Genomic DNA, 24962 nt, shown 5'->3' with positions numbered 1-24962 from the left:
TCGCAGGGGACAAAAGCTCCTGAGAGCTAACCCGAGCAGATTACTTGGCCTGGACGGGCAAGGGTGGGGCAATTCCGCCTCTGGCAAAGACATTTGGGAACCACGGCAACAGGCCCCTCCCCCAGAAGATCAGCAAGAACAGCCAGTCAAGACCAAGTTTACCGGTCAATGAGAATGGCAGAACTCCAGCGCTAGGGGAATACTGCACATTCATGGCTTTTTTCCCATGATTTTTTGTCTTTCAAAGTTAATTTTTTAAATTTTCTTTTTTCTTTTGAATTTTTCTTTTTCCCTTTTTCAACCATCATCTTATCAATCCCTTTTTTAAAAAATCTTTTTTATTTTTCATTTTTAGAGTCATATTCTATCCCTTCATAGTAGTTAACCTTATTTTTGGTATGTACATATAAGTTGTTCTCTCTTTAAAATTTTGGGATACAGTTTCTTCTAACAGACCAAAATATACACTAAATCTCTAGTGTATGGCTTTGTTCTAGTCTCCTGCCTGATCACATTCTCTCCCCCCCTTTTTTTAAAAATTCTCTTCTTTCTTTTTTCAACCAACTTATCAATTCCTTTTATAAAATCTTTTATAATTTTCATCTTTACAGTCATATTCCATCGCTTCATATTTACCCTTATTTTTGTACATATATAAGCTTTTCTTTCTTTAAAATTTTGGGAGGCAGTTTCTTCTAAAAGACCAAAATATGCCCAAAATCTAGTGTGTGGCACTGATCTATGCACCAGCCTGATCGTATTTGATCATATTGTTTTGTTTGTTTGTTTATCATCTTTTTCTCTTTCTTTATACTTTTTTTCCCCTCTTTTCTTTCTTTCCCTTTCTTTTCCCCTGGTTTCAGATGTCTTCTGATTTGTTTAGTGTGTATTTTTCTGGGGTTGTTGCTACCCTGTAGCATTTTGTTCTCTCATTCATCTATTCTCCTCTGGACAAAATGACAAGATGGAAAAAATCACCTCAAAGAAAAGAACAAGAGGCAGTACCGACTGCCAGGGACCTAATGAATATGGACATTACTAAGATGTCAGAACTAGAGTTCAGAATGACGATTTTAAAGATACTAGCTGGGGTTGAAAAAAGCATGGAAGATATTAGAGAAATCTTTTCTGGAGAAATAAAAGAACTAAAATCTAACCAGGTAGAAATCAAAAAGGTTATTAATGAGGTGCAATCGAAAATGGAGACTCTAACTGCTAGGAAAAATGAGGCAGAAGAGAGAATTAGTGATATAGGAGACCAAATGATGGAAAATAAAGCTGAGAAAAAGAGAGAAAAACTATTAGATCATGAGGGCAGAATTCGAGAGATGAGTGATACCATAAGATGAAAGAACATAGGAATAATTGGGATCCCAGAAGAAGAAGAAAGAGAGAGAGGGACAGAAGGTATATTGGAGCAAATTATAGCAGAGAACTTCCCTAATTTGGGGAAGGAAACAGGCATCAAAATCCAGAAGGCACAGAGAACCACCCTCAAAATCAATAAAAATAGGTCAACACCCCGACGTCTAACAGTAAAACTTACGAGTCTCAGAGACAAAGAGAAAATCCTGAAAGCAGCTTGGGAGAAGAGATATGTAACCTATAACGGCAGAAACATTAGATCGGCAACAGACCTATCCACAGAGACCTGGCAGGCCTGAAGGACTGGCATGATATATTCAGAGCTCTAAACGAGAAAAATATGCAGCCAAGAATACTATATCCAGCTAGGCTGTCATTGAAAATAAGGAGAGATAAAAAGCTTCCAGGACAAACAAAAACTAAAGGAATTTGCAAACATGAAACCAGCCGTACAAGAAATATTGAAAGGGATCGTCTAAGCAAACAAAGAGAGAGACTAAAAGTAACGTAGACCAGAAAGGAACACAGACAATATTCAGTAACTGTCACCTTACAGGCAATACAATGGCACTAAATTCATATCTTTCAATAGTCACCCTGAATGTAAATGGGCTAAATGCCCTAATCAAAAGACAAGGCTATCAGATTGGATAAAAAAAACAAGACCCATTGATATGCTGTCTGCAAGAGACTCATTTTAGATCCAAAGACACCACCAGATTGAAAGTGAGGGGATGGAAAACCATTTACCATGCTAATGGACACCAAAGAAAGCTGGGGTGGCAATCCTTATATCAGACAAATTAGATTTTAAAACAAAGACTGTAATAAGAGATGAGGAAGGACACTATATCCTACTTAAAGGGTCTATCCAACAAGAAGATCTAACAATTGTAAATATCTATGCCCCTAACATGGGAGCAGCCAATTATATAAGCCAATTAATAAAAAAGCAAAGAAACACATTGACAACAATAATAGTGGGGGACTTTAACACCCCCCTGACTGAAATGGACAGATCATCTAAGCAAAAGATCAACAAGGAAATAAAGACTTTAAATGACACACTGGACCAAGTGGACCTCACAGATATATTCAGAACATTCCATCCCAAAGCAACAGAATACACATTCTTCTCTAGGGCCCATGGAACATTCTCCAGAATAGATCACATTCTAGGTCACAAATCAGGTCTCAACCAGTACCAAAAGATTGGGATCATTCCCTGCATATTTTCGGACCACAGTGCTTTGAAACTAGAACTCAATCACAAGAGGAAAGTCGGAAAGAACTCAAATACATGGAGGCTAAAGAGCATCCTACTAAAGAATGAATGGGTCAACCAGGACATTAAAGAAGAATTAAAAAAATTCATGGAAACCAATGAAAATGAAAACACAACTGTTCAAAATCTTTGGGATACAGCAAAGGCAGTCCTAAGAGGACAGTATATAGCAATCCAAGCCTTTCTCAAGAAACAAGAAAGGTCTCAAATACACAACCTAATCCTACACCTAAAGGAGCTGGAGAATGAACAGCAAATAAGGCCTAAACCCAGCAGGAGAAGAGAAATAAAGATCAGAGCAGAAATCAATGAAATAGAAACCAAAAGAACAGTAGAACAGATCAACGAAACTAGGAGCTGGTTCCCTGAAAGAATTAACAAGATTGATAAACCCCTGGCCAGACTTATCCAAAAGAAAAGAGAAATGACCCAAATAAACAAAATCATGAATGAAAGAGGAGAGATCACAACCAACACAAAAGAAATACAAACAATTATAAGAACATACATATTATGAGGAACTATATGGAAGCAAATTAGATAATTTGGAAAAAATGGATGCATTCCTAGTGACGTATAAGCTACCAAAACTGAACCAGGAAGAAATAGAAAACCTGAACAGACCTATAACCACTAAGGAAATTGAAGCAGTCATCAAAAATCTCCCAACAAACTAGAGCCTAGAGCCAGATGGTTTCCCAGGGGAATTCTACCAAACATTTAAAGAAGAATTAATACTTATTCTTATGTAAGTGTTCCAAAAAATAGAAATGGAAGGAAAACTTCCAAACTCTTTTTATGAGGCCACCATTACCTTGATCCCAAAACCAGACAAAGACCCCATCCAAAGGGAGAATTACAGACCAATATCCTTGATGAACATAGATCCAAAAATTCTCATCAAAATACTAGCCAATAGGATCCAACAGTACATTAAAAGGATTCTTCACCCAAACCAAGTGGGATTTATCCCTGGGCTGCAAGGTTGGTTCAACATCCACAAATCAATCAATGTGATATAATACATTAATAAAAGAAAGAACAAGAACCATATGATCTTCTCAATAGATGCAGAGAAAGCATTTGACAAAGTACAGCATCCTTTCTTGATCAAAACTCTTCAGAGTATAGGGATAGAGGGTACATACCTCAATATCTTAAAAGCCATCTATGAAAAACCTACAGCGAATATCATTCTCAATGGGGTAAAACTGAGTGCTTTCCCCCTAAGGTCAGGAACGTGGCAGGGATGTCTACTCTCACCACTGCTATTCAACATAGTATTAGAAGTCCTAACCACAGCAATCAGACAACAAAAAGAAATAAGAGGCATCCAAATTGGCAAAGAGGAAGTCAAACTCTCACTTTTTGCAGATGATATGATACTTTATGTGGAAAACCCAAAAGACTCTACCCCAAAACTGCTAGAACTCACTGAAATTCAGTCAAGCGGCAGGATATAAAATCAATGCACAGAAATCAGTGGCATTCCTATATACCAACAACAAGACAGAAGAAAGAGAAATTAAGGAGTTGATCCCATTTACAATTGCACCCAAAACCATAAGATACCTAGGAATAAATCTAACCAAAGAGGCAAAGAATCTGTACTCATGAAATACTCATGAAAGAAACTGAGGAAGACACAAAGAAATGGAAAAACGTTCCATTCTCATGGATTGGAAGAACAAATATTGTGAATATGTCAATGCTACCTAGAGCAATCTACACATTCAATGCAATCCCCATCAAAATACCATCCGCTTTTTTCAAAGAAATGGAACAAAGAATCCTAAAATTTGTATGGAACCCGAAAAGACGCTGAATAGCCAAAGGAATGTTGAAAAAGAAAAGCAAAGGTGGTGGCATCACAATTCTGGACTTCAAGCTCTATTACAAAGCTGTAATGTCACAAAAACAGACAGATAGATCAATAGAACATAATAGAGAGCCCAGAAATGCACTCTCAACTCTATGGTCAGCTAATCTTCGACAAAGCAGGAAAGAATGTCCAATGGAAAAAAGTTTCTTCAAGAGTGGTGTTGGGAAAGTTGGACAGCCATATGCAGAAGAATTAAATTGGACCATTTCCTTACACCACACACAAAAATAGACTCAAAATGGTTGAAAGACCTAAATGTAAGACAGGAGTCCATCAAAATCCTAAAGGAGAACACAGGCAGCAACCTCTTCGACCTCAGCCGCAGCAACTTCTTCTTAGAAACATCGCCAAAGGCAAGGGAAGCAAGGGCAAAAATGAACTATTGGGCCTTCATCAAGATAGAAAGCTTTTGCACAGCAGAAGAAACAGTTAATAAAACCAAAAGAAAACTGACAGAATGGGAGAGGATATTTGCAAATGACATATCAGATAAAGGGCTAGTATCCAAAATATATGAAGAACTTATCAAACTCAACACCCAAAGAACAAATGATCCAATCAAGAAATGGGCAGAAGACATGAACAGACATTTTTCCAAAGAAGACATCCAAATGGCCTACAGACATATGAAAAAGTGCTCAACGTCACTCGGCATCAGGGAAATCCAAACCAAAACCTCAATGAGATACCACCTCACACCATTCAGAATGGCAAAAATTAACAAGTCAGGAAACGACAGATGTTGGAGGGGTTTCGGAAAAAGGTGCACCCTGCTACATTGTTGGTGGCAGTGCAAGCTGGTGCAGCCACTCTGGAAAACAGTATGGAGCTCCCTCAAAAAGTTGAAAATAGAGCTACCATATGACCCAGCAATTGCACTACTGGGTATCTACCCCAAAGGTACAAGTGTCGGGATCCAAAGGGGTACGTGCACTCCATTGTTTATAGCAGCAATCTCCACAATAGCCAAACTGTGGAAAGAGCCAAGATGTCCATCGACAGATGAATGGATAAAGAAGATGTGGTATATATATACAATGCAATATTATGCAGCCATCAAAAGGAATGAGATCTTGCCATTTGCAACAACGTGGATGGAAGTGGAGGGTATTATGCTGAGTGAAATAAGTCAATCAGAGAAAGACATGTATCATATGATCTCACTGATATGAGGAATTCTTAATCTCAGGAAACAAACTGAGGGTTGCTGGAGTGGTGGGGGGGTGGGAGGGATGGGGTGGCTGGGTGATAGACATCAGGTAGGGTATGTGCTAGGGTGAGCGCTGTGAATTGTGTAAGACTGTTGAATCACAGACCTGTACCTCTGAAACATATAATACATCATATGTTAAAAAAAAAAAAGAAGAAGAAGATAGCAGGAGGGGAAGAATGAAGGGGGGGAAATCGGAGGGGGAGACAAACCATGAGAAACTATGGACTCTGAGAAACAAACTGAGGGTTCTAGAGGGGAAGGGGGGTAGGGGGATGGGTTAGCCTGGTGATGGGTATTAAAGAGGGCACATACTGAATGGAGTACTAGGTGTTATACGCAAACAATGAATCATGGAACACTACATCAAAAACTAATGATGTAATGTATGGTGATTAACATAACATAATGAAAAAAAACCAATTTCTCTAAGCACTCTCTTCACTTTATCCAGTACTATTATTACGTGTATTGTTCTCTAGAAATAGGCCAGTTATGCACAAATCTCCTTTCCTGCCTGCATTTTTCTTTACTCATGCGTATATTTCACTTTTCAAATAAAATAAATGACCTTCAAATCAGCAAATTTGCAATTTTACATAGCCTAGAAAATTTGAAAGTATTAAAGTCTTCTGGAAAAATTTCCTGATGCTTAAAATAAAATCAACTGCCTATAAGCAATATTTCACATGGGCAGGAGTGGGAGTAGAGGGTACTCGCAAAGGTAGCCACAGGGGAAAATAAGGGCCAATTATTTTAAAATAAAACAAAACAAATAATAATAAAGGTATTAAAATTGCCAAGAAGCTTCCTGTCATAAAACCATCACATCAGGAATAAAAATGACATTTTACTGACATTTGATTGCAGCTAGAATAAAGATACCTTTTGAACTAGCTTCTAGCTTGATGGTATCAAACTTTGTACTTTGTACCATGTCTTACAAAGTAAGATATGTTATAGTAATTGCCCAAGTTTTTAAAATTGAAATACGAATAGTTTTAGCTCAATAGTTTCATATCTCATATGTCAAGCTATTTAATCATGAAATTAGTCCATTATTTAAATATCAATTATAATTTATTTATATCTGTAAGCAACAATAGAATAAAAGTAACCAAAATAAGTATTCTTTGGTTCTACTGAAAATGTAAAAAAATGAACTAAATGAACTAATGAAAAATGAACTAAATTAAAATAGCATTTCTGACTTGCCAGGGAGGAAAAACTAGCCTGTTCCTCTTTTATCACTGAAGAAGTACAAGATACACATTTATTGAGTGTCTATTATATGCCAAGGATTGTTTTACTTGATTCTGATGAAGTAAAATCAAAAAAATTCCTTTTCTTATGAGCAAACCCTTCTACAATGAGAATCAGGCAATAAACAATGAAATCTAATCAATGAGTACATCACACAGAATGTTAGAAGTTGGTAAATATGATGAAAAAATACAGGAAGGCAAGGAGAATCAAGATGCTGGGGGTAGAGGAGTTTCAGCTTTAAAAAGGATGGTCAAGGTGTAGGTCTCTAAATGGTACGTGATAAAAAGGTGAATGTTCTCTCCCAAATACTGGTTACTGTCGCAGCACTTTTAATGTGTCAAAGGAGAAAGACCACTAAAGCCAAAGATGAAAAAAAATCAACAAATTCTTATGTTAAATGAAATTATCAAGCATTACTGTTTTAATACTGCTTTCTTTTCAATATGTGATGGTACAGGAAAGATCCTGAATAGAGGGGCAGTCTGGCAGGGACTATTAAGCTATAATATTTGCAATTTTGATTAGTTTATTTAATGGAGAAGATTTTTCTCCCCTAAAGTTGTTTTCGGAATGGCAAATTATTTTCATGATTAAACATTGAAGTTATTTTTTTAAAAAAAGACTTGGATTGTGGATCACCACATCAAAAACTAATGATGTATTGTATGGTGACTAATTAAAAAAAAAAAAAAGACTTGGGGTGCCTAGTCAGTTAAACCTCCAGCTTTGGCTCAGGTTGTGATCTCAGGGTCTTGGGATCGGGCCCTACGTCAGGCACCAAGCTCAGTGAAGAGTCTGCTTGAGGAGTCTCTCTCCCTTTTTCTCTGTCCCTCCCCTTGCTTGTGGTCATGTGTGCGCGTGCACGCACTCTTTCTCAAATAAATAAAATCTTCAAAAAAAAAAAAAGACTTGAAAATATCATTAAGTGAGCCTGATAGATAATCCTGGAAAAAAGCAAAGAGCGTTCCTGATGGAGGGAATGGTCAGTGCAAAGACTTTTATGTATATGTCACCAGATAGCATAAAAATAGCACCAGATAGCACTAAAATAAATGTCTTAGCTTCTCACAGATAGGTACCAGGATACTGAAGGGACCACCAACACATTACAAACCTTGGCATTTGTGAGAAATTCCATGAAGAATATCATGTTTATATACACAGCTTCCAGCTTAGGAAATAAATTCCTTTGCATAGTAAGATTTCCCAATATGATTGATTTTCTACCAGCTTTAGGGCAATATTTCATACAAACATTTTCTTCAACAGATAACTAAGTACTTGTTGGTATAGAGAAATTATGAAAGTCATTGCCAGAGCAATGATGAATAACCATGTGTAGGAGGGATATTTAGTATAAGATGTAAGAAGCTTTTTCTTTTTTCTTTTTTTTTTTTAATTCTAAAGATGAAAAAAACTGACATTTCAGGGATCATAAGCAACCTGATATTCTGGAGCTAGAGTTTATCCTTATAAGTTGCATCCACCTCATTTTGAAAGTGACTACTTTGGAGAGCATGTTTTTGTGTGTGTGTTTGTTTTGTTTGCTTAATCATAGACATGTAAGTCAAGTACCTACCCCCAGTTCTTAGAACAACCTTACCAGAGGAAGCAGTCCAAATGGAGTTGCTTTAGACCAATCCAATATGATGTTTAATAATTTAAATGAATATCTTCATTTAGGGGAGAATATATTTGCATATGTTGTATATTTTTTATATATTGGATATATTATTATCACGTCAACTGGTTTTCTGCTGGTTTGGTCTCTGCACTCAGGAGAGGGAACACCCAACAGAATAAATCCATCTAGAGTGACAAACAGACCACTACAATAAGCCACCAAGCCAGAGGTTGAGGAGTGAAATGGTTGAGGCAGGAAATTTTGAGAAGATGACCAGTGGACTCTAGGAGCAATTTGCTTTGATCACCTAGTATCAAGTTGTCCCCTTCTGCCGTGTAATTAATTCCCTTAGGTTATCCTCAAGCCTCCACAAACCTATAGACTGTCTCAGCCTCCTATTAACTGTATGGTGAGGAATAAAGTGAGGAATCTCTATTCCTGATTGGCTTGAAGTGGCCCCAGAGAGAGCTTCAGCAGTTATGACATGCCCAGATAAGGAAAGAACAGGGAAATCCAGAACTAGAGTCTGGAGTGACCACTGACAAGTGTAATAAGGACAGGCGTGTGGAACATGCAAGCACAACCAACTGGTCTGTCTTCAAGTTGAGATAATCAGTCTACAGTTTATACCTAATTGAATGGAATTTTGACAAGTTTTAGCCAAGTACTGAATAAAGCAATGTTTAGCCAAATATGATTTTGCCTAATGTGTAGGTCATAATCCAATGTACAGATTAGAATATGAAAATTATAATATTTGTAGAAACTGGTTTGTAAATCCAGTTCCTTAGACTAATAGGTTAAACCATATGGAATTGTGATTCTTAAGGTCAAAATGGTTGAATGTCAATAATTTCATATAGTTCAACCTACTAAATTTCAAAAATATAAGGATATTTGCTCTTTTATATTTGTGATTACTTTGGTGTTAGGCATTAGTTTTATGAAACTCAACATCAGTTCAAGATTCTTTCTTCTAGAAAGTTTACATATAGAACAGATTCAAAAGCACTGTACCCAATCCTGAATGAGGGCAGAGATTGCTTTTTTACAGAAACAGGACTATCTGGTCTCTGTACAATTTAAAACCCATCTATAGTCTCCTTAAAAAGCAGGTTGTTTCAACTGTTACTTTGATGCTTCTGTTCTAATAAAACCACTAGTGAATCTTAAATAATATAAAAACAGATAACATAGTATCTTAAATATTATAAAGTCAGACAATATACCTAAGTCCATCAGAGATTTGGAAACTAATACAAAATTCAACAAATATGAGCATGAGACATAAAATTTTAATCCTCCAAATTATTATCATGACTCTTTCCTTGAATTAGAGCAATGTTTATATTTTACCAGATTAGTCAAAATAGAAGAGGTTATAATCTCTAGCAAACAGCTCCCTCCTTAATTTTAGTGGCTTAAAGAACAAAGGTTAATCTCTCACTCAGGCTAACTGCCTACATGTCACTGGTGTTAGTCAGGGACCCAGGCTGACAATGCACCATGATCTCCTATAGTCACTGTGCTGGAGGCAAGTACACTCTGGAGGGGGGGCGCTCACAGGTGCAATTAAATCTTCTTTTTGTTCTGCTCATATCAGTTCTGGGCACAAGTCATTGGCCAGAACTATTCATATGGCTCACCAGCCACAAGGGAAAGAAGAAGTGCAATCCTCACAAATGTCTGTGAGGAGAAACACATATTTCATGAATAGCACTGATGGACTAACACTTTTACTGGAAGAAGAACAGGGAATCTTCCTTGTTAGGAAACATTTTATATCTGTGTGTGTGCGCATGTACACATGATCATTCATTGGAAGCCATTCTTTGGGTTCAAATCAAGTTTAGGCAGGAAGAACTAAATTCCTTTACTACAATTAGGGTGCCATCCACTGAACACTAAACAAATCACCGCACTTTGTTGCAAAAGATGATCAAATAATCCCTGATTAAATTTCAAAGTGGGCCCCCTACTCAGCTCCAACCGACCACAAACAAATCTTCTTTTAGGAAGAGCCATCTATGAGGAGGAACTAAAAACAAATTTATTTTGTTGATCCATCTTTGAAAACCTACTTGCTTGTGTTCTCAGCAAACACAAGCTTGATGTTTTGTAAAATTTGATGGATTTTATTTTTATTTTTTAAAGATTTTATTTATTTATTTGACAGAAAGAGAGAAAAAGTACAAGCAGGGGGAGCGGCAGGGAGAGGGAGAAGCAGGCTCCCCACTGAGCAGGGAGCCCGATGCCGGGCTCGATCCCAGGACCCCCGGATCATGATCTGAGCTGAAGGCAGAGGCTTAACCAACTGAGCCACCCAGGTGCCCAAATTTGATGGATTTTAGCTCTGAATACAGGCAAGCACAATACTTTGGTTTGATGAAGAAAGTCCAAAAACAATTTTGAAAGCAAAGTTCATGGTGACCACTATTCCTGACACAAATTCTCAGAACAGATGACGGTATCAAAACAGTCAAAAGAGATAACATTATATCTCGATGCATTAAATCCCCATAATATGCTCCCTAGCGAAAGAAAATAAAATTACTTATAAAGTGTTTTGAGGCAAAAACTACTAGTTATTTTCCTATTATGTACAAATGAGTTGAAAAAAATTAGTCTGAGTAGCCATTACGAGATGACATTCTGTGAAATCCTGGAGCAAAAACAAGTTACAATTTAGAAATAGTGAGGGTTCAATCTAAAAGAGAGGAAAAAAAAGAAAGGAATCTTCCCCCATTTTTTTAAGTAAAATTTGAGCTACTCCTTCCCAGTTTAATAAAAGGAAAAATACAAGTAAGATTCTACCTCAGTCCATACATGAAGACACCAGAAAATCTGCTGCTCTAATTCAAGAAAAGAATTAAGATAATAGTAATGTGGGTAGACTTAAGGAACATTTAATGCCGAACCTAGTTTTCAAGTCCATAGAACATCCAACATACTTGAAATTCTTGCACTCACTTTTTCCTAGACATTTCATATGGACTCTGGGTTTGTGATTAAATTCTAGCAATATATATAACCTTAATGTTTTCTTGTTTACCTTTTCTTTTCTTTTTACTTTTTATTTCAGCCAGATGAGATGTTTAGACATATAAGCATTCATAGCATTTCCCAATAATATATGATGATATCCAGATGATAATTTTAGAGCTTTACAGGATTCCTTGATTTGGGATAGTAATTTGATACTAATTTCTTCAGAAACCCAGGAGGAAAAGAACAAGCATCTAGTAAGCACTTAGCCACATCCTACACTCTACCGACTAAATCTTTATAAAGCAGCCTCATTAAGGGGGTTAAATCTTACTTTATAAGAATATGGAGACTCAGACAGATCAGGTATTTTGGTGAAATTTGCAAAGCTAGTAAATAGTTAAGATAGTATTAAATCTCAGTTCCAAGGGCTCCAAAGCCCATGCACTTTTTAGAAATCATACAAATCACTTCCATGCATTTAAAAGAATGTTAAAACTTTATACTTCAAGAGATCACTGACTTGTACCATAACACGGGTGACCAAACGAAACTCACAAAGCCCTTTTCTATAGCTACATAGTAACAGATGGGTCAGATTTGGGTACTTATTTGTAATGTGTTGATATTACCTACATATAAACTAATAGTAAGAAAAAAAATAGCAATAACAATTATACACACCTAACTTTTTTAGGCACTTGGGAGGCAGCGTAACAAAAAAAAGACAGCTTAGCAAAAAGATTGGGCCACGGAGTCATGCCATCTGGGTTGATGACAGATTCTACCACTTACCAGCTTTATAACCTTAAGCAAGTCATCTTATCTCCCTGTGCTTCAGCTTCCTTATTAGCAATTATTGTTTAACAGCTGAGCACTTTGCCTCATTATCTCATTTAACATTAAAAAAGAAATAAAGTATATTCTAGAAGAAATGTACTTCCATTTTTACCACTCTCAAATCCAATTTTGTTTTTAGCATATATTTTGACTTGTAAGAGCTTCCTAACACTGGACCTGCAAAGGTTCATGGATGCAATATAATCCTGGGATGATCTAGAGACATAATTTGGGGTCTTGATTCTACAGAAATGACTGTCCATAAAACTCATTTAGAAATTAGACACATACTCGTTGGTGTGTAAGAGTTACTGTTGCCTCAAAGCATAATTTAAGTTTTACATTGTTATTTGTTCTTTTATTTATCCTATTCTCCTTTCCAAATTTCTATTTACTAATACTAAATAGGTAATAACTTGCCCAGCTGAGGCTCAGCCTGGAAAAAGAAGGACCTTTCCCTTCGGCACAACCAAGCAGAGTCGAATATAGACCCAGCAGATAAACCTCAAAGTCTGATTGCTCTGAGCTTTTCCCCATAGCACAGTGAGGGACACCTCCCTCCCCATGGGACAGAAAAGAAGGGCCCTTTATATCTGCCTTATTTTAAGTGATACCGCCTGCCTTGATTTTATTTTATTCTTACCCTTTAGCCAAAGGGTTATATGCGCTGAAATATAAACCTGCGAAGTCTCATGATCACGGTATATCGTGCCCATAGTCCAACTTCAGTTATTTACAACTACTTCAACATCTCAACAGAGAACAACAAAAATATACCAAGAAAAAATGTGAACTAAACAGTAATGTCCCCCCGCCCCATGCTGGAAATCAAAGCAAGGACTACAAAATCTGATAGGCTGTTTGAAGGTTAAAGAAAGGAAGGGAAGGGAGGAAGGGGGGTGGGGAGAGAAAAGAAAAAAGTAAAAGCAGGCTATTTTTGGAACTAATCAAAGACTAGGTGCCTTCTTAGTCAAAACTCCATTTTCCATCTCTAGAAGAAAAGTAAAAGCCAACATTATAAAGATCAGTTAGGAAATGCACCACCTATGGAATCTTCCCAAAAAAGACATCAGCCTCAAATTGGCACCAATGAGGTTACTCCCAGAACCTAATGTAGCACTCATCATATAGTACTTAGTATTTTTTTAAATGAGTGATTTAAGAATGAATTAGATGTTAAATAATCTCCCAGCCGGTCTCCACGCCCCCAGTCTTTTTCCTGTCCTGCCAATTTGACGCTGCCATCCCACAGCTCACCTCCCAGCCCCTCGCCGTCCATATGCACCACAGTGCATGCCCAGCAGTACCCGGGATCAGGACTGCTAACGCTGCTCAACCCCATACAGCACCATGCACATAGTTTTCTGTCACTTGTGCTCCAAGGGCTCCTATTTCCATAAAAAAACACTGGGTGTTGGCCTTGGAAATTGTGCTTGGTGTGCCCAAAGAACCATCTTAGAATATACCCACTCCATGGCACAATCCCAGGAGGCAATGTTGACACTTTTTTTTTTCCCCTATAGGAGTGGCACCCCTGGAGCACAACCTCATAGGGAATTCTAGTGACTTATCTGTTTTACGTTTGATTCCTTTTCTTCTCCATTGTCTTTAGCTAATCTGATCCATCACTTCAATTATCCTCGCTTCAAAACCTCAACTCCTTTGTCCTTCCAACAGACCCGACTGTGAATCAATGTATTTGGATACAGTATTTACTGAACAGTCCTTTATAGTCACTACGTCCTACCCCTTCCCCCTTAAATGAAGGTATTATATGCCAGGTTCCATTTCCAGCTCTCTTGTTGACGGACTTGACAAATCTCGATTAGGTGAATTTATCTGAACTCACAACTTACACTGTCATTTACGTAGTGATGACACCCCCAAACTCTCTCTCCAGTTCCCATCCTTCTTTGTTTACACGTACACTAGCCACCTGATATCCAACACATTGTTCCATCACAACAGGTCCAAAATGACATCTTTATTCCTTCCTCAGAATCTCTCATTTTCCTGTGTTTTGGAATTCCATCCAAAGCGAGAACCATGGATGTCACCCTCCTTTTCTCTTTGCTGCCCAAAGCTAATGGGTTACCAAGTTCTATTCCCTCTACCCCCCAGATAATTTTGAAACCCATACTCTCATCTCCATCCCACTGCCACCATAGTGCCTTCCTTCTGTAGCACCTGGACTCCTGCACTAACCTCTCCCGAATGATTGTCCTGCCTCCAGCTTTGTTTCTAATCCATCCTCCTCACTGTTGATGAGATCATTCATTCCACTTAACTTAAAATCCTTCAGTGGCTCCCTCAGGTTTTCAGAATAAAGGCTAACCTGTTTCAAAGGGCATACAAGCCTTTCCTAGTCAAAGCCCTTCTCCCATAAGAAATAACAGAAAGTGGTCTGCTGCTACCTTTCCAGGACCCAGGCTGCAAATGCTCTTTACTTGCCCATCCTGGACAGGAAAAACGGCTGCCTCGTCCCAGCTCTTTCACAGGAGGCCTCACCATCCCCCATGAGGTCTGGGAAAGACCAAATGCTGCTGCCAGCTAAGCCTTCCTCCATATTCTCAGGCCCCCTGGAGCCAACTAAATTCCAGGCACAGTCTTGCGAGCCTTCTGGCACCACAGCCTCCCAACCAAAGGCAGTTTTGACTATGATGTAAGGCCAGCCTGCTAACATGAACATCTCCATTAGCACGAACCCCTCTGGAGAGGAAAACACATGACGTTGGTAAAGACGTGATGCTTGGCTGTCCGCTCACTGTGGCCAGCTGCAGGGCCATGCGGTCTGACAACACTGGCATGCTGGGGGTTGGGGGGAACGTGGGGGTGCTCGTCTCACATACGGGCAGGAACACTCCAGACATGGGAACATATACATCAATCAATACAAGACCTATGCAGAAATCACAGGCTTTTCAAAGGGAAGGCCTGTAAACAGTAGAAAATGATGCATAAGAAGGATGCACGGTTCTGTGCTTACTTCAGAATTTCCCTTCTGACTTTTGTGGTCACATTTTTCTTTTTATTATACCTGCCTCAGATAGTGGTTTTATTGTATTATCCAGAATACCTAAGTAATCTTTCTTTTCTAAATGGAAACATCATTTCCTCAGAAGAGGGTAGATGGCTTAAAAGGAAAAGGAAAAGATAATTAGTCATACAATTCTTCTTGTTGAACATGCGCCTACTCTCCATTAAACTTTTAAAAATAATGAGACAAATAAACACTTTTACAGAAACTCATGTGTCTCCATGGAAAAAGGATTGAGGTCATTATTATTTCCCTTGAGGAATGCAGATCAACTATAATTATGTGTGACATTTTGAAACAATGCAGTATTGCTTCAACTAACCATTTCTTTTGCAAATATTTCAGATGGATTAGCTATACTGACATATTTTATTTCAGCATGTTCATTAAAAACGAATTTTCCTTATTTCTAACCATATTTTCATTAAAATTCATCCTCACTGGAAACAAAATATGCTTTAGCATAAAAAAACCCAGAAATAAGGCCACATATGATTAGATGTATATATTTATACTCAACTGATATGGTTTAAGGATGTATTTTTTTAAATACATAACAGACATTATTAGGCAAAATACTCTCATTTGGGGAAAATGTATGTTTTAGTATTATCACTTGCAAATTTAATGCTATATATTATTTTGATTATTCTACATTACATTTTTAGTAGACAGAATTTCAAGTGATCAAAAATATGCAGCATTTTTTTTAAGATTTTATTTATTTATTTGAGAGAGAGAGAATGAGAGAGAGAGAGCACATGAGAGGGGGGAGGGTCAGAGGGAGAAGCAGACTCCCTGCCGAGCAGGGAGCCCGATGTGGGACTCGATCCCGGGACTCCAGGATCATGACCTGAGCCGAAGGCAGTCGCTTAACCAACTGAGCCACCCAGGCTCCCAAATATGCAGCATTTTTATTCATCAAGACTGAAAACTAGATATAACCTTGTTGCTTCTGAACATGTAGGAGGTTTGTAAAGGGTACAGTATCTGGAATGGTTTAGGGACAGAAGGTAAGGAATACACAGAGAACAGTCACCCGGCATGCATGGTCCATCTACATAAAGATGACAACTCGAATGTATTTAGTTGTGTTTTATTTAATTAGGCCCTTTCGGGAGTTATTTCAAAATAAAATGATCGAATAATCCTTCTTCCATCGCTGTAGACATTTTTGTAGTATTTCCATTTGTAAAACCTTTGGCTCTGATCATCTATAGATCAGTTATAAATTGTCTGTCCCTTTCTTTCTTCACATTCCTCTGTTGAATCCGTAACTCAACTCTGTCCTTTCCCTAAACTGCATTATAAATAAATTAGAAAACACACATCTGCTCAAACTGGCAGCTCCATTTTAATTGGCTCAACCGCCCAGAGCAGCTCCAGGAAGGCTCACAGTAAATTTTGCTCGTGGCCTTTACTCACAGAAGCTTTCTACAGATGCAGTCACCAGAACCACATGTGAGTCGAAGGTCAGGTGAAATCTCAAAGACTTATGGTAAGAAAAAGAAAAAAAAGGTTTACTACTTTTCAGTGTTTAAAAGTACAAAAACACAGTGATAAATCTCATACTTTTGTTTGAGAATCATGAAGATCACGCATAGGAAAGCACGTGAACCTGTTTTTCTTGTTAAATATAGCCAGGTAACATAGAAATTTCACTTTATTTCAAAGGATGGTGTTACGGCCCCAAATGTGTCCTCTAAAGATGCTTAAGTTGAAGCCCTAAACCCCCAATGTGACTGTCTTTGGAGATGGACCTTTCAGGATGTAATTAAGGTTAAATGAGGTCATAAGGGTGCATCCCTGAGTCTACAGGGCTGACTGATGTCCTTACAAGAAGAGGAAAAGCCACTGGAACTCTCTCTCCAGGCAGGTGCTCAGAGAAAAGACCACGTAAAGACCACGGGGAGAAGGCAGCATCTGTAAACTGAGGAGAGAGATCTGACCAGAAACTAACCTTGCTGGCACCTTGATTATGAACTTCCAGCCTCCACAACTGTGAGAAAATAAATGTCTGTTGTTTAAGTCCTTCAGTCAATGGTATTCGGTTACGGCGGCCCGAGCCGACTAAGGCAGATTGTTATCTCGTTACTCTGGAGAACTGTGTTCATGCTTTGTACCAGCTAGTCCTAGCACAGAAAGCACTGGTTTTTTAATAGTACAGGTTTTAAACTTTGATCAAATAATCTATACCAGCATCATAAAAATACAATTTCCCCCTTTTCTACATGTGCCTTAGTGGTTTTCACACTTTTTGACTGGGATCCACAATAGTCTTAGTATTTATATATGCATGTATGTATATAACGTATAGTGTATTTATAATATGTATGTGTCTTTCACAAAACTTTTCCTATCTAACTGTAGAAGATCTGTTCAGTTCTATTTTATTTACAAAATAAATGCCTGTCAGAATCAGACCAATAAATACGGAGAACAAACTGGTGGTCACCAGAGGGAAGGGGGTGGGAGGAGGGGCACAATGGGTGAAGGGGAGTGGGAGATACAGGCTTCCAGTTATGGAATGAGTAGGTCCACAGGCATATAAGGTACAGCATAGGGAATACAGTCAACATTGTAGTAGCTTTGTATGGTCATAGATGGCAGCTACACTTGTATAAAAATATTAAATCACTATGCTGTACACCCAAAACTAATATAACATTGTGTGTCAACTATACACAAATTTTAAAAGTTAATTAATTAAAAAAATAAACGTGTGTATGTTTTTAACATCCACTTAAGAGCCAGTTTATGGCTAGATGTTTGAGGGTTTTTTTTTTATGTTATCCAAAACATTTCCTAGTTACAATTTCCTTTTTTCCCTTAGCATCTCAAGATCCTTAAAAGTACACTGAAGTTCAAACAATTACAATATTCTCTCTCTCTTTCCCTCACATTCATTCCCTCTCTCTCAAACACACACACACACACACACACACACACACACACACACACACACACACACAATGAGTCTAACTAAGATGGAGACAAATCAATTGGGGTCCTGGGGTGCCTGAGTGACTCAGTTGTTAAGCATCTCCCTTCGGCTCAGGTCATGATCCCAGAGTCCTGGGATCAAGCCCCACATCAAGCCCCACATCGGGCTCCCTGCTCCATGGGAAGCCTGCTTCTCCCTCTCCCACTGCCCCTGCTTGTGTTCTCTCTTTCGCTGTGTCTCTCTCTGTCAAATAAATAAAATCTTAAAAAAAAAATTGACTGGTGTCCTGTTCAAAGCAGAACTTTTTATATGATTTAAACCAGAATGTCAAGCACATTGTCTTGCTGATTTGTTGATAATAAAAGATTTTGGTTTTATGGTGCAACTAAGATATAGATTAATGCATACAGACTATGTGAATTCCTAACTGAGAAATAGGATACCCATGAAGGGAAGTGCTGGATAACTCACAGTCTAATTCCTTATAGGCACTGTGGGCACTGATAAGAACTTACATGATGAAGAGTTTCAAAGAAAGTATTTATTTGTAGAGAGAAACTAATTTTATCATTTCCTATCTTATTCTGTTTCTTTTGGGTTTATGTTTAAAGAATCATGCTTGCTGTATCAAAGATTTGGACCCTGGTGTCTCCTGGCATATGAACATCACTGGATGATGAAATGGAGGGATAATTAGAGGAAGACAATGGATACAATTGTTGCAGGTTTTGCAGATTTGTTCTCTAAAAAAATTGGTAAAGTTAGCTAACACCAAAAAACCAAAAATTCAGAATTTGTAATAAGACACTACTCTGTCACACTTAACTGATAATACTTCTGGACCTGTAACTATGAAATCCAAATGTAATTTCCAAAGCATAAAATTTCAAGAACAAGATTGAAATTTTAAACTTTCCAAAACTTCATGGGTCAAAATTCTAATGTTCATTTCTATATGTATAGTTGTATAAAATGGGTAAAACAGTATCTTTTTGAACACCTGAAATCTGTACACAGGGAACTTGGCCATAAGGCATACAGCTTTGGGCACATAATGTATACATACCTATGTGTACTTGCACAGGTTTATAGGGACATAAGAAAGAAGGAAATAATTCAATATAGTAAAAAAAAATTCAATATTATATGATACATTCACTTTTCCATGCTATTGACATTTTGACATAAATATTTTCTATTGTATTTCTCTTTATGGAATAACATTTACCTTGTGCCCTTAAGAAAAAAAAAATGAAACAAAAGAAAAAAGAAGAAATAGTGAGGAAAATATTTTAAATTACCTTTTTTCATTATAAATTAGCCTCAGCACCTGGTACATAAGGGTGTTTAGCAAGTATCTGTTAACTGAATTACACTTAACATACAGCAAATTCACACCAAACATAAATATTAAAAATCTTAAATAAAAAATAAATGTCAAAAAAGATGAAAAATAACATTTACTGAATTAGCTAAATAGGAGTATTTTTTGCACACTCCTTAATTCTTACCTCTTCCTTTGTCTTTTTTGATATCACTCGGAGCCAGTCTCCAATCATGCTCAGGACAGCTGCAAAGTAAGCAAGCCCTACAAGGATCCAAAACCACACGACAGGCTTATAGAAGTCTAGATATTCAATATCTGATCCACCTGTGTGAGAAAAATAAAGCAGAACAAAATAACTTCATATTCATATGAAAGTAAACAATATGGATATTTGCTAAAGGTATCAACTGAATTGTGGCTTACAAAACAAACCTCCACATTATTTTCTTCATTTGGGATTCTTTCCTGTCTGTATCTATTTTTCAAGAACCAGTCACTAGGTTCTTTTTTTTCTTAAGTTTTTATTTTAATTCCCATTAGCTAACATCCAAGTGTTATATTTAGTCACTACGTTCTTCTTAATGAGACCTTTCATTACATCTCCAGGTCATAATGATTTTTCTTTGTTCTGTTTCTTTTTTGTTTATTATAATCTGCCTCAACTAGTCTAGCACTTAAGTATTGCACGTGTACTAGTTTCTCTTTCCACCTCTACTGTAACAAGTAGAAGATAGAAATGGCACTTTTTTGGGTATGCATTCAACTTAGCATATTTACATTACTGCCAATCAATTCATGGCTACCCAATCAATACATGCTAACCAATCAATTAAAAGTCGACCTGGACCAAAAGTGGTTCTTATTCTAAAATCACCAGTACAATGGATTGATAACAAAAGTCTGAGACAATGCCTTGGTAGGCTAATCGGAACAAAGAGTGATTTGCAGATGATACTGCCATTCATTATTCTTGGACTTTTCAGAGGAATTCCCATATATGTCACATATTTAAATCCTTGGCTCTCAAGAAAAAATTAGCAAAGGAGCTCTTCTGCTTTACTGTGTAACCTTTGTTACTTCTCCATCCATTTGATACAGAAACTGCACCTATGAGAATCTGAATACATTTCAACACATCCCTACTTCAGCACATATTAATGGAGCACTTAGTAACTCCCAAACGCTCCAACACTTCTCTTCAGAAGAGAGAGAAACAAGTCTCTCTCTTGAGAAATTCATAATTTACCCTGAGAAAGCCTCACAGAGACAATCATTCATAATGGGGTAGATCAAGTGACAGCAAAAACGAATTTTTAAAAAAGTGCTTACAAGAGGACATGGAAGAAAGGATTTTTTTTTTTTTTTTTTTTTACTTCTGGAAGGGGAAAGGTGAGAAGAGAGAAAGGGAGTCTTCAGTAATGAAGATCAAGACAGAGAAAAATTCAGTGTAAAAATATACAACATACTCAAAGGACTTTTGGTAGCTAATGCTACATATGGATGGGGGCCAGGGAGTAGATGGGCAGAAGAGAGGAATCTAGAAAAAATGAGTTGTGTCAGCTTGTAAAAACTTGCTCCTGATGCAATGGGGCATCAGTAAAGTTTATAGATGATAAGTCTTCTATTCATGTTTGACCATATGCATGGAAAGATCCAGCCGCAGAGAAGGAAGGTTGACAGGGAAGTCCCATGAGAAACTTTTGTTCCGAACTAGCCAAGAGTTTATTGTGCCTGAGTTAGGGCTGGAATGGAAGGAAAAGGTGGTAGAGGCAGCATCGTCAAGGAAGGGCTCTCGGATGACCAGAGTCCCTCTTTTGGGAGAGGATACTAGCCACTGAACAGGAAATGTAGGGGAAGGAACAGGGATTAAAAAAAAGTGAGGAGGGGGGGCTGGCTCAGTTAGAAGAACACTGACTCTTGATCATGGGGTTGTGAGTTCAAGCCCCGCTTTGGGTATAGAGATTAATAAATAAAATAAATAAACTTAGAAAAAGGTAATTCAAACTGGTACATGATAGGTCTGAAGTGCTTGAGGTAGCAGCAGGTGGAAGTATACAGCAGGATCCTTAAATAAAGATATAATGTGTAACAGGGCAGAGCAGGAAATAAGGACTGTAGTGAGAACGACACAGAGATGGGATGCTGAGAGGGGTCATGGATGCACTCAAGTCACAAAAATCCAACCCATATGTTCAGAAGAACTGCTAATAAATAGCAAGTACACATTAAAATCAGATATAAAATACTGAATATAACATAGCAATAAATTAGACTTTGAGTTGCCTGCAATGACATTTTCAAATATCAAAAGGTCAGAGTAAAAAGAGAACATTTTTCTATCAGGCAAGTAATATGAATAGACACAGGTTCAGCTTGCTTTGGGGACAAAAAAATAATTTTAAAAACCCAGTTTCAAAGTAAATAATGTGACTTTCAAAATATTGTAGAAATTTTACCTTGTGTAGAATTTTAAAAAGTATCATTTCTGGGAAGGATTGTGGAGGCCAAAGGCATCTCGTGATGGTTAAGACTTGGCCCAGGGGGGTAGCAGCTCTACAAATTCAGAGAAGTGACTTAAGTGTGTGTGGAAACTTGTCATATGATAGGCTCGCTAGCGAATTCCATTTTTCAAAGGTTTCCATTTCATTGAAACCAAAATGACATTTTTTTCCAAGTACTTTCTCTTTCAAAACCAGAAAAATCTTCATCCAAATAGTTGTGACTCACTTAACACATAAGTTCACCAACATGTTGACTTTAGAAGTTAGTTCATACTCAAGATGACTTTTTAGAAGTCTTCTTTCTTATAAACAGGATGTCACAGTTTGAAAAGAGTAAATTAGCTTAATCACCGAAAGGTCTATATTTGGGTAAAATGTTCATCCCACAAGTTCCAGTGGATTCTAAGCCTGAGCATGGGGGTGGAGAGTGTTTCCCATTCCCGCTCTTAGGATAAAATATCAGTGGTCAAAGGATTTGGGAAAAACTAATGTACACAGGAGTGTTGTCCAACAACTCACAAGTCCTATTCACTTCCTGGTAGCCAAGATTTATGAATTAATTTCCACATTATTTCATCCACTTGATCCAAGAATCCAAATTAAAATATCTGTATTATTAGGATAACTCACTTAAAAGGAGTTGTTAGTTTTATTTTTAAATCAGGAAATGCCAACAAAAATTTTTTCTGGCTGTTGTAAGCATCAATTTTAGTCTAGCTAAATTCGGGAAATCTGAACATGGGTGGGTCTCTCGCTGATTAAGAACCTAGGGTAATTTCTCTGTCCTGGATTCACTGCCTGTGCCCCCCACCCCCATCTCCACTCGGCTACTCTATTTTCTCCCCTCCTTCCACAGACTCCTGAGATGTAGCCTGCAGGATGCTACGACCCACTCTCCCCCACTGGGCTCCTCACCCACTTGGCGGATCGGTCACCTCACGGCTGTTTGTTGCTACTGAAAATACACACACAAGTCCTTTCCATTTTCAGACCTTTCTAGCTAATCCTTATAGGAGAGCAGACAGATGGTAATAAAAATAGCAAAGAAGGGTGGAGGTACAAAGGTTCCAGGAATCTTACAAACTGTTCCAAATAGTAACGTAAATCTCTTCCTGACGCTCATGATATGTGACGGCGCCATTTTTCTCTGGATTTCTCCTTAGTGCTTAAATAAGGAGATCAGCCAGAATCTAATCTGATCTAGCAGATTAAACTTCTAAAAATATAGCTCAGGAAAGGTTTATTACTATTATTACTGTTATTATTACTTATGGCATTATTGCTAGGAACCCATTTTAGCGATAGTGGGTTTCCTAAACATTTGCTTGGAACAATCCCTCCAGCTAGCATTAACAAAGCCATCTCCTACCTGGCCCCAAAGAATCACTGCTTAGGGGGCAGAACAGCCCATGAGGCTATAGCAGGCACATACAGGTTTTTTTTAAATAAAGGCCCTGCTAGTCCTATATCGCCCAGTCTATGCTCATTTCAGCTGATTTCTGAAATATTCCAAAATCTGATTGAGAGAGAAGAGTGAAAAGTAAGACTTCCTGATTGCCCACCTAAATGAAATCATTCCACCCTAAAGCCCTGGGGGGCAAGTGGTGAGGGGAGCTGTATTCCCACTCCTCCATTTCCACTGATTTCTAGGACAGGGCTATTAGTAAGACCATTCACTATAGATTTAAGCCACTTCTCTGGCTGCATTTATCAGTAATTAAGCTGATAATTCAATTGCTATCACTCTCATAGTCTGTTCAGAACTGAGGAGTAAAAGACCATTTTTGTATTGGCTCCTAGAAATCCCAACAGTAAGTAGCCCCACTTAAAATAGAGGAGTCATAGTCTCAGTAGGTAAAAGAACGTGTGTCAGGCCACACAGGAAAGGAGGCAGCAGAACTAGAATTCAAACTCAGGGCTCCCTGGCTCCAAAACACAGCCTTTTCCCCATTGACCAGGTTGCCCATGTCACCTGTGATCTCAGCTGCTGTCCTTCCCTATCATTTATCCACCAGCCCTTTGTGTCCATACTGCATGGTAGACACTTAGCTAGGGCTAGAAACACTAAGTCAAACAAAGCTGATAATCACTGCCTCTTCCCCCTCCTCCTCAACGGTCTTACCTGGAAACCAGGTGGGTCTGAAGATAAGTACTACTGAATAAGGGACAGGTGGGGCTAAGTAAGGGGATGTGATCAGGCTCACAAAATTCAAAATGTGGGAGATGAAAGGAAACCAGAGATAAGGGAACAAACCAGACCATCCTAGGTGTCAGAGGGGAAGTCTCACTCTGACAGCTACTTGTGACCAACCTAGAATTACCAGACCCTAAAAAGGAAGTACGCCATTGAAGGTGCTATCAATAGAGATGTTAAACAGATTTAAGTTCCCTGGCTAGCTTTCTATAAAAGACCATCCTTGAGAGCCCTCAGTGACAACCCTGTTGGGATTCATCTCACTCCTGAGAGCTTTTTTCCTGTATCCTCACTTAATATAACTTCTCTCGCTTACTCCCCGTTGTCCGCGAGATTCATTCTTCGACTGCATGAGACAAGAACCTCACTCCCCTGCATCATTCTGGTGCCGAAACCCAGGATCACTCCCATCGAAGGGTGAGTAAAAGTGGACTCTTTTCTTTCCTGGGAGAAGTTTCTCCCTTAGATGACCTCTTTTAACAAGCAACAAAACTGGGTACCT

At 38.1% G+C, this 24962-nt stretch overlaps 1 protein-coding gene across 6 annotated transcripts in view; it reads right to left on the bottom strand.

Annotated features, from left to right (window-relative positions):
• Window positions 1-24962, bottom strand: part of KCNK2 (potassium two pore domain channel subfamily K member 2) — a 222614-nt gene that overhangs the window by 28334 nt on the left and 169318 nt on the right. For all 6 annotated transcript variants that reach the window (XM_027614022.2, XM_027614025.2, XM_027614024.2 and 3 more), the window contains exon 6: window positions 19950-20089. In XM_027614022.2, coding sequence (XP_027469823.1) covers window positions 19950-20089 — 140 coding nt within the window. The remainder of the gene's footprint in view (window positions 1-19949; window positions 20090-24962) is intronic.

The sequence above is a fragment of the Zalophus californianus genome, chromosome 10, assembly GCF_009762305.2.
Source record: "Zalophus californianus isolate mZalCal1 chromosome 10, mZalCal1.pri.v2, whole genome shotgun sequence".
Taxonomy (NCBI): domain Eukaryota; kingdom Metazoa; phylum Chordata; class Mammalia; order Carnivora; family Otariidae; genus Zalophus; species Zalophus californianus.
The sequence above is the reverse complement of the archived record's forward strand: the minus strand, read 5'-3'. Positions and strand labels throughout refer to the sequence as shown.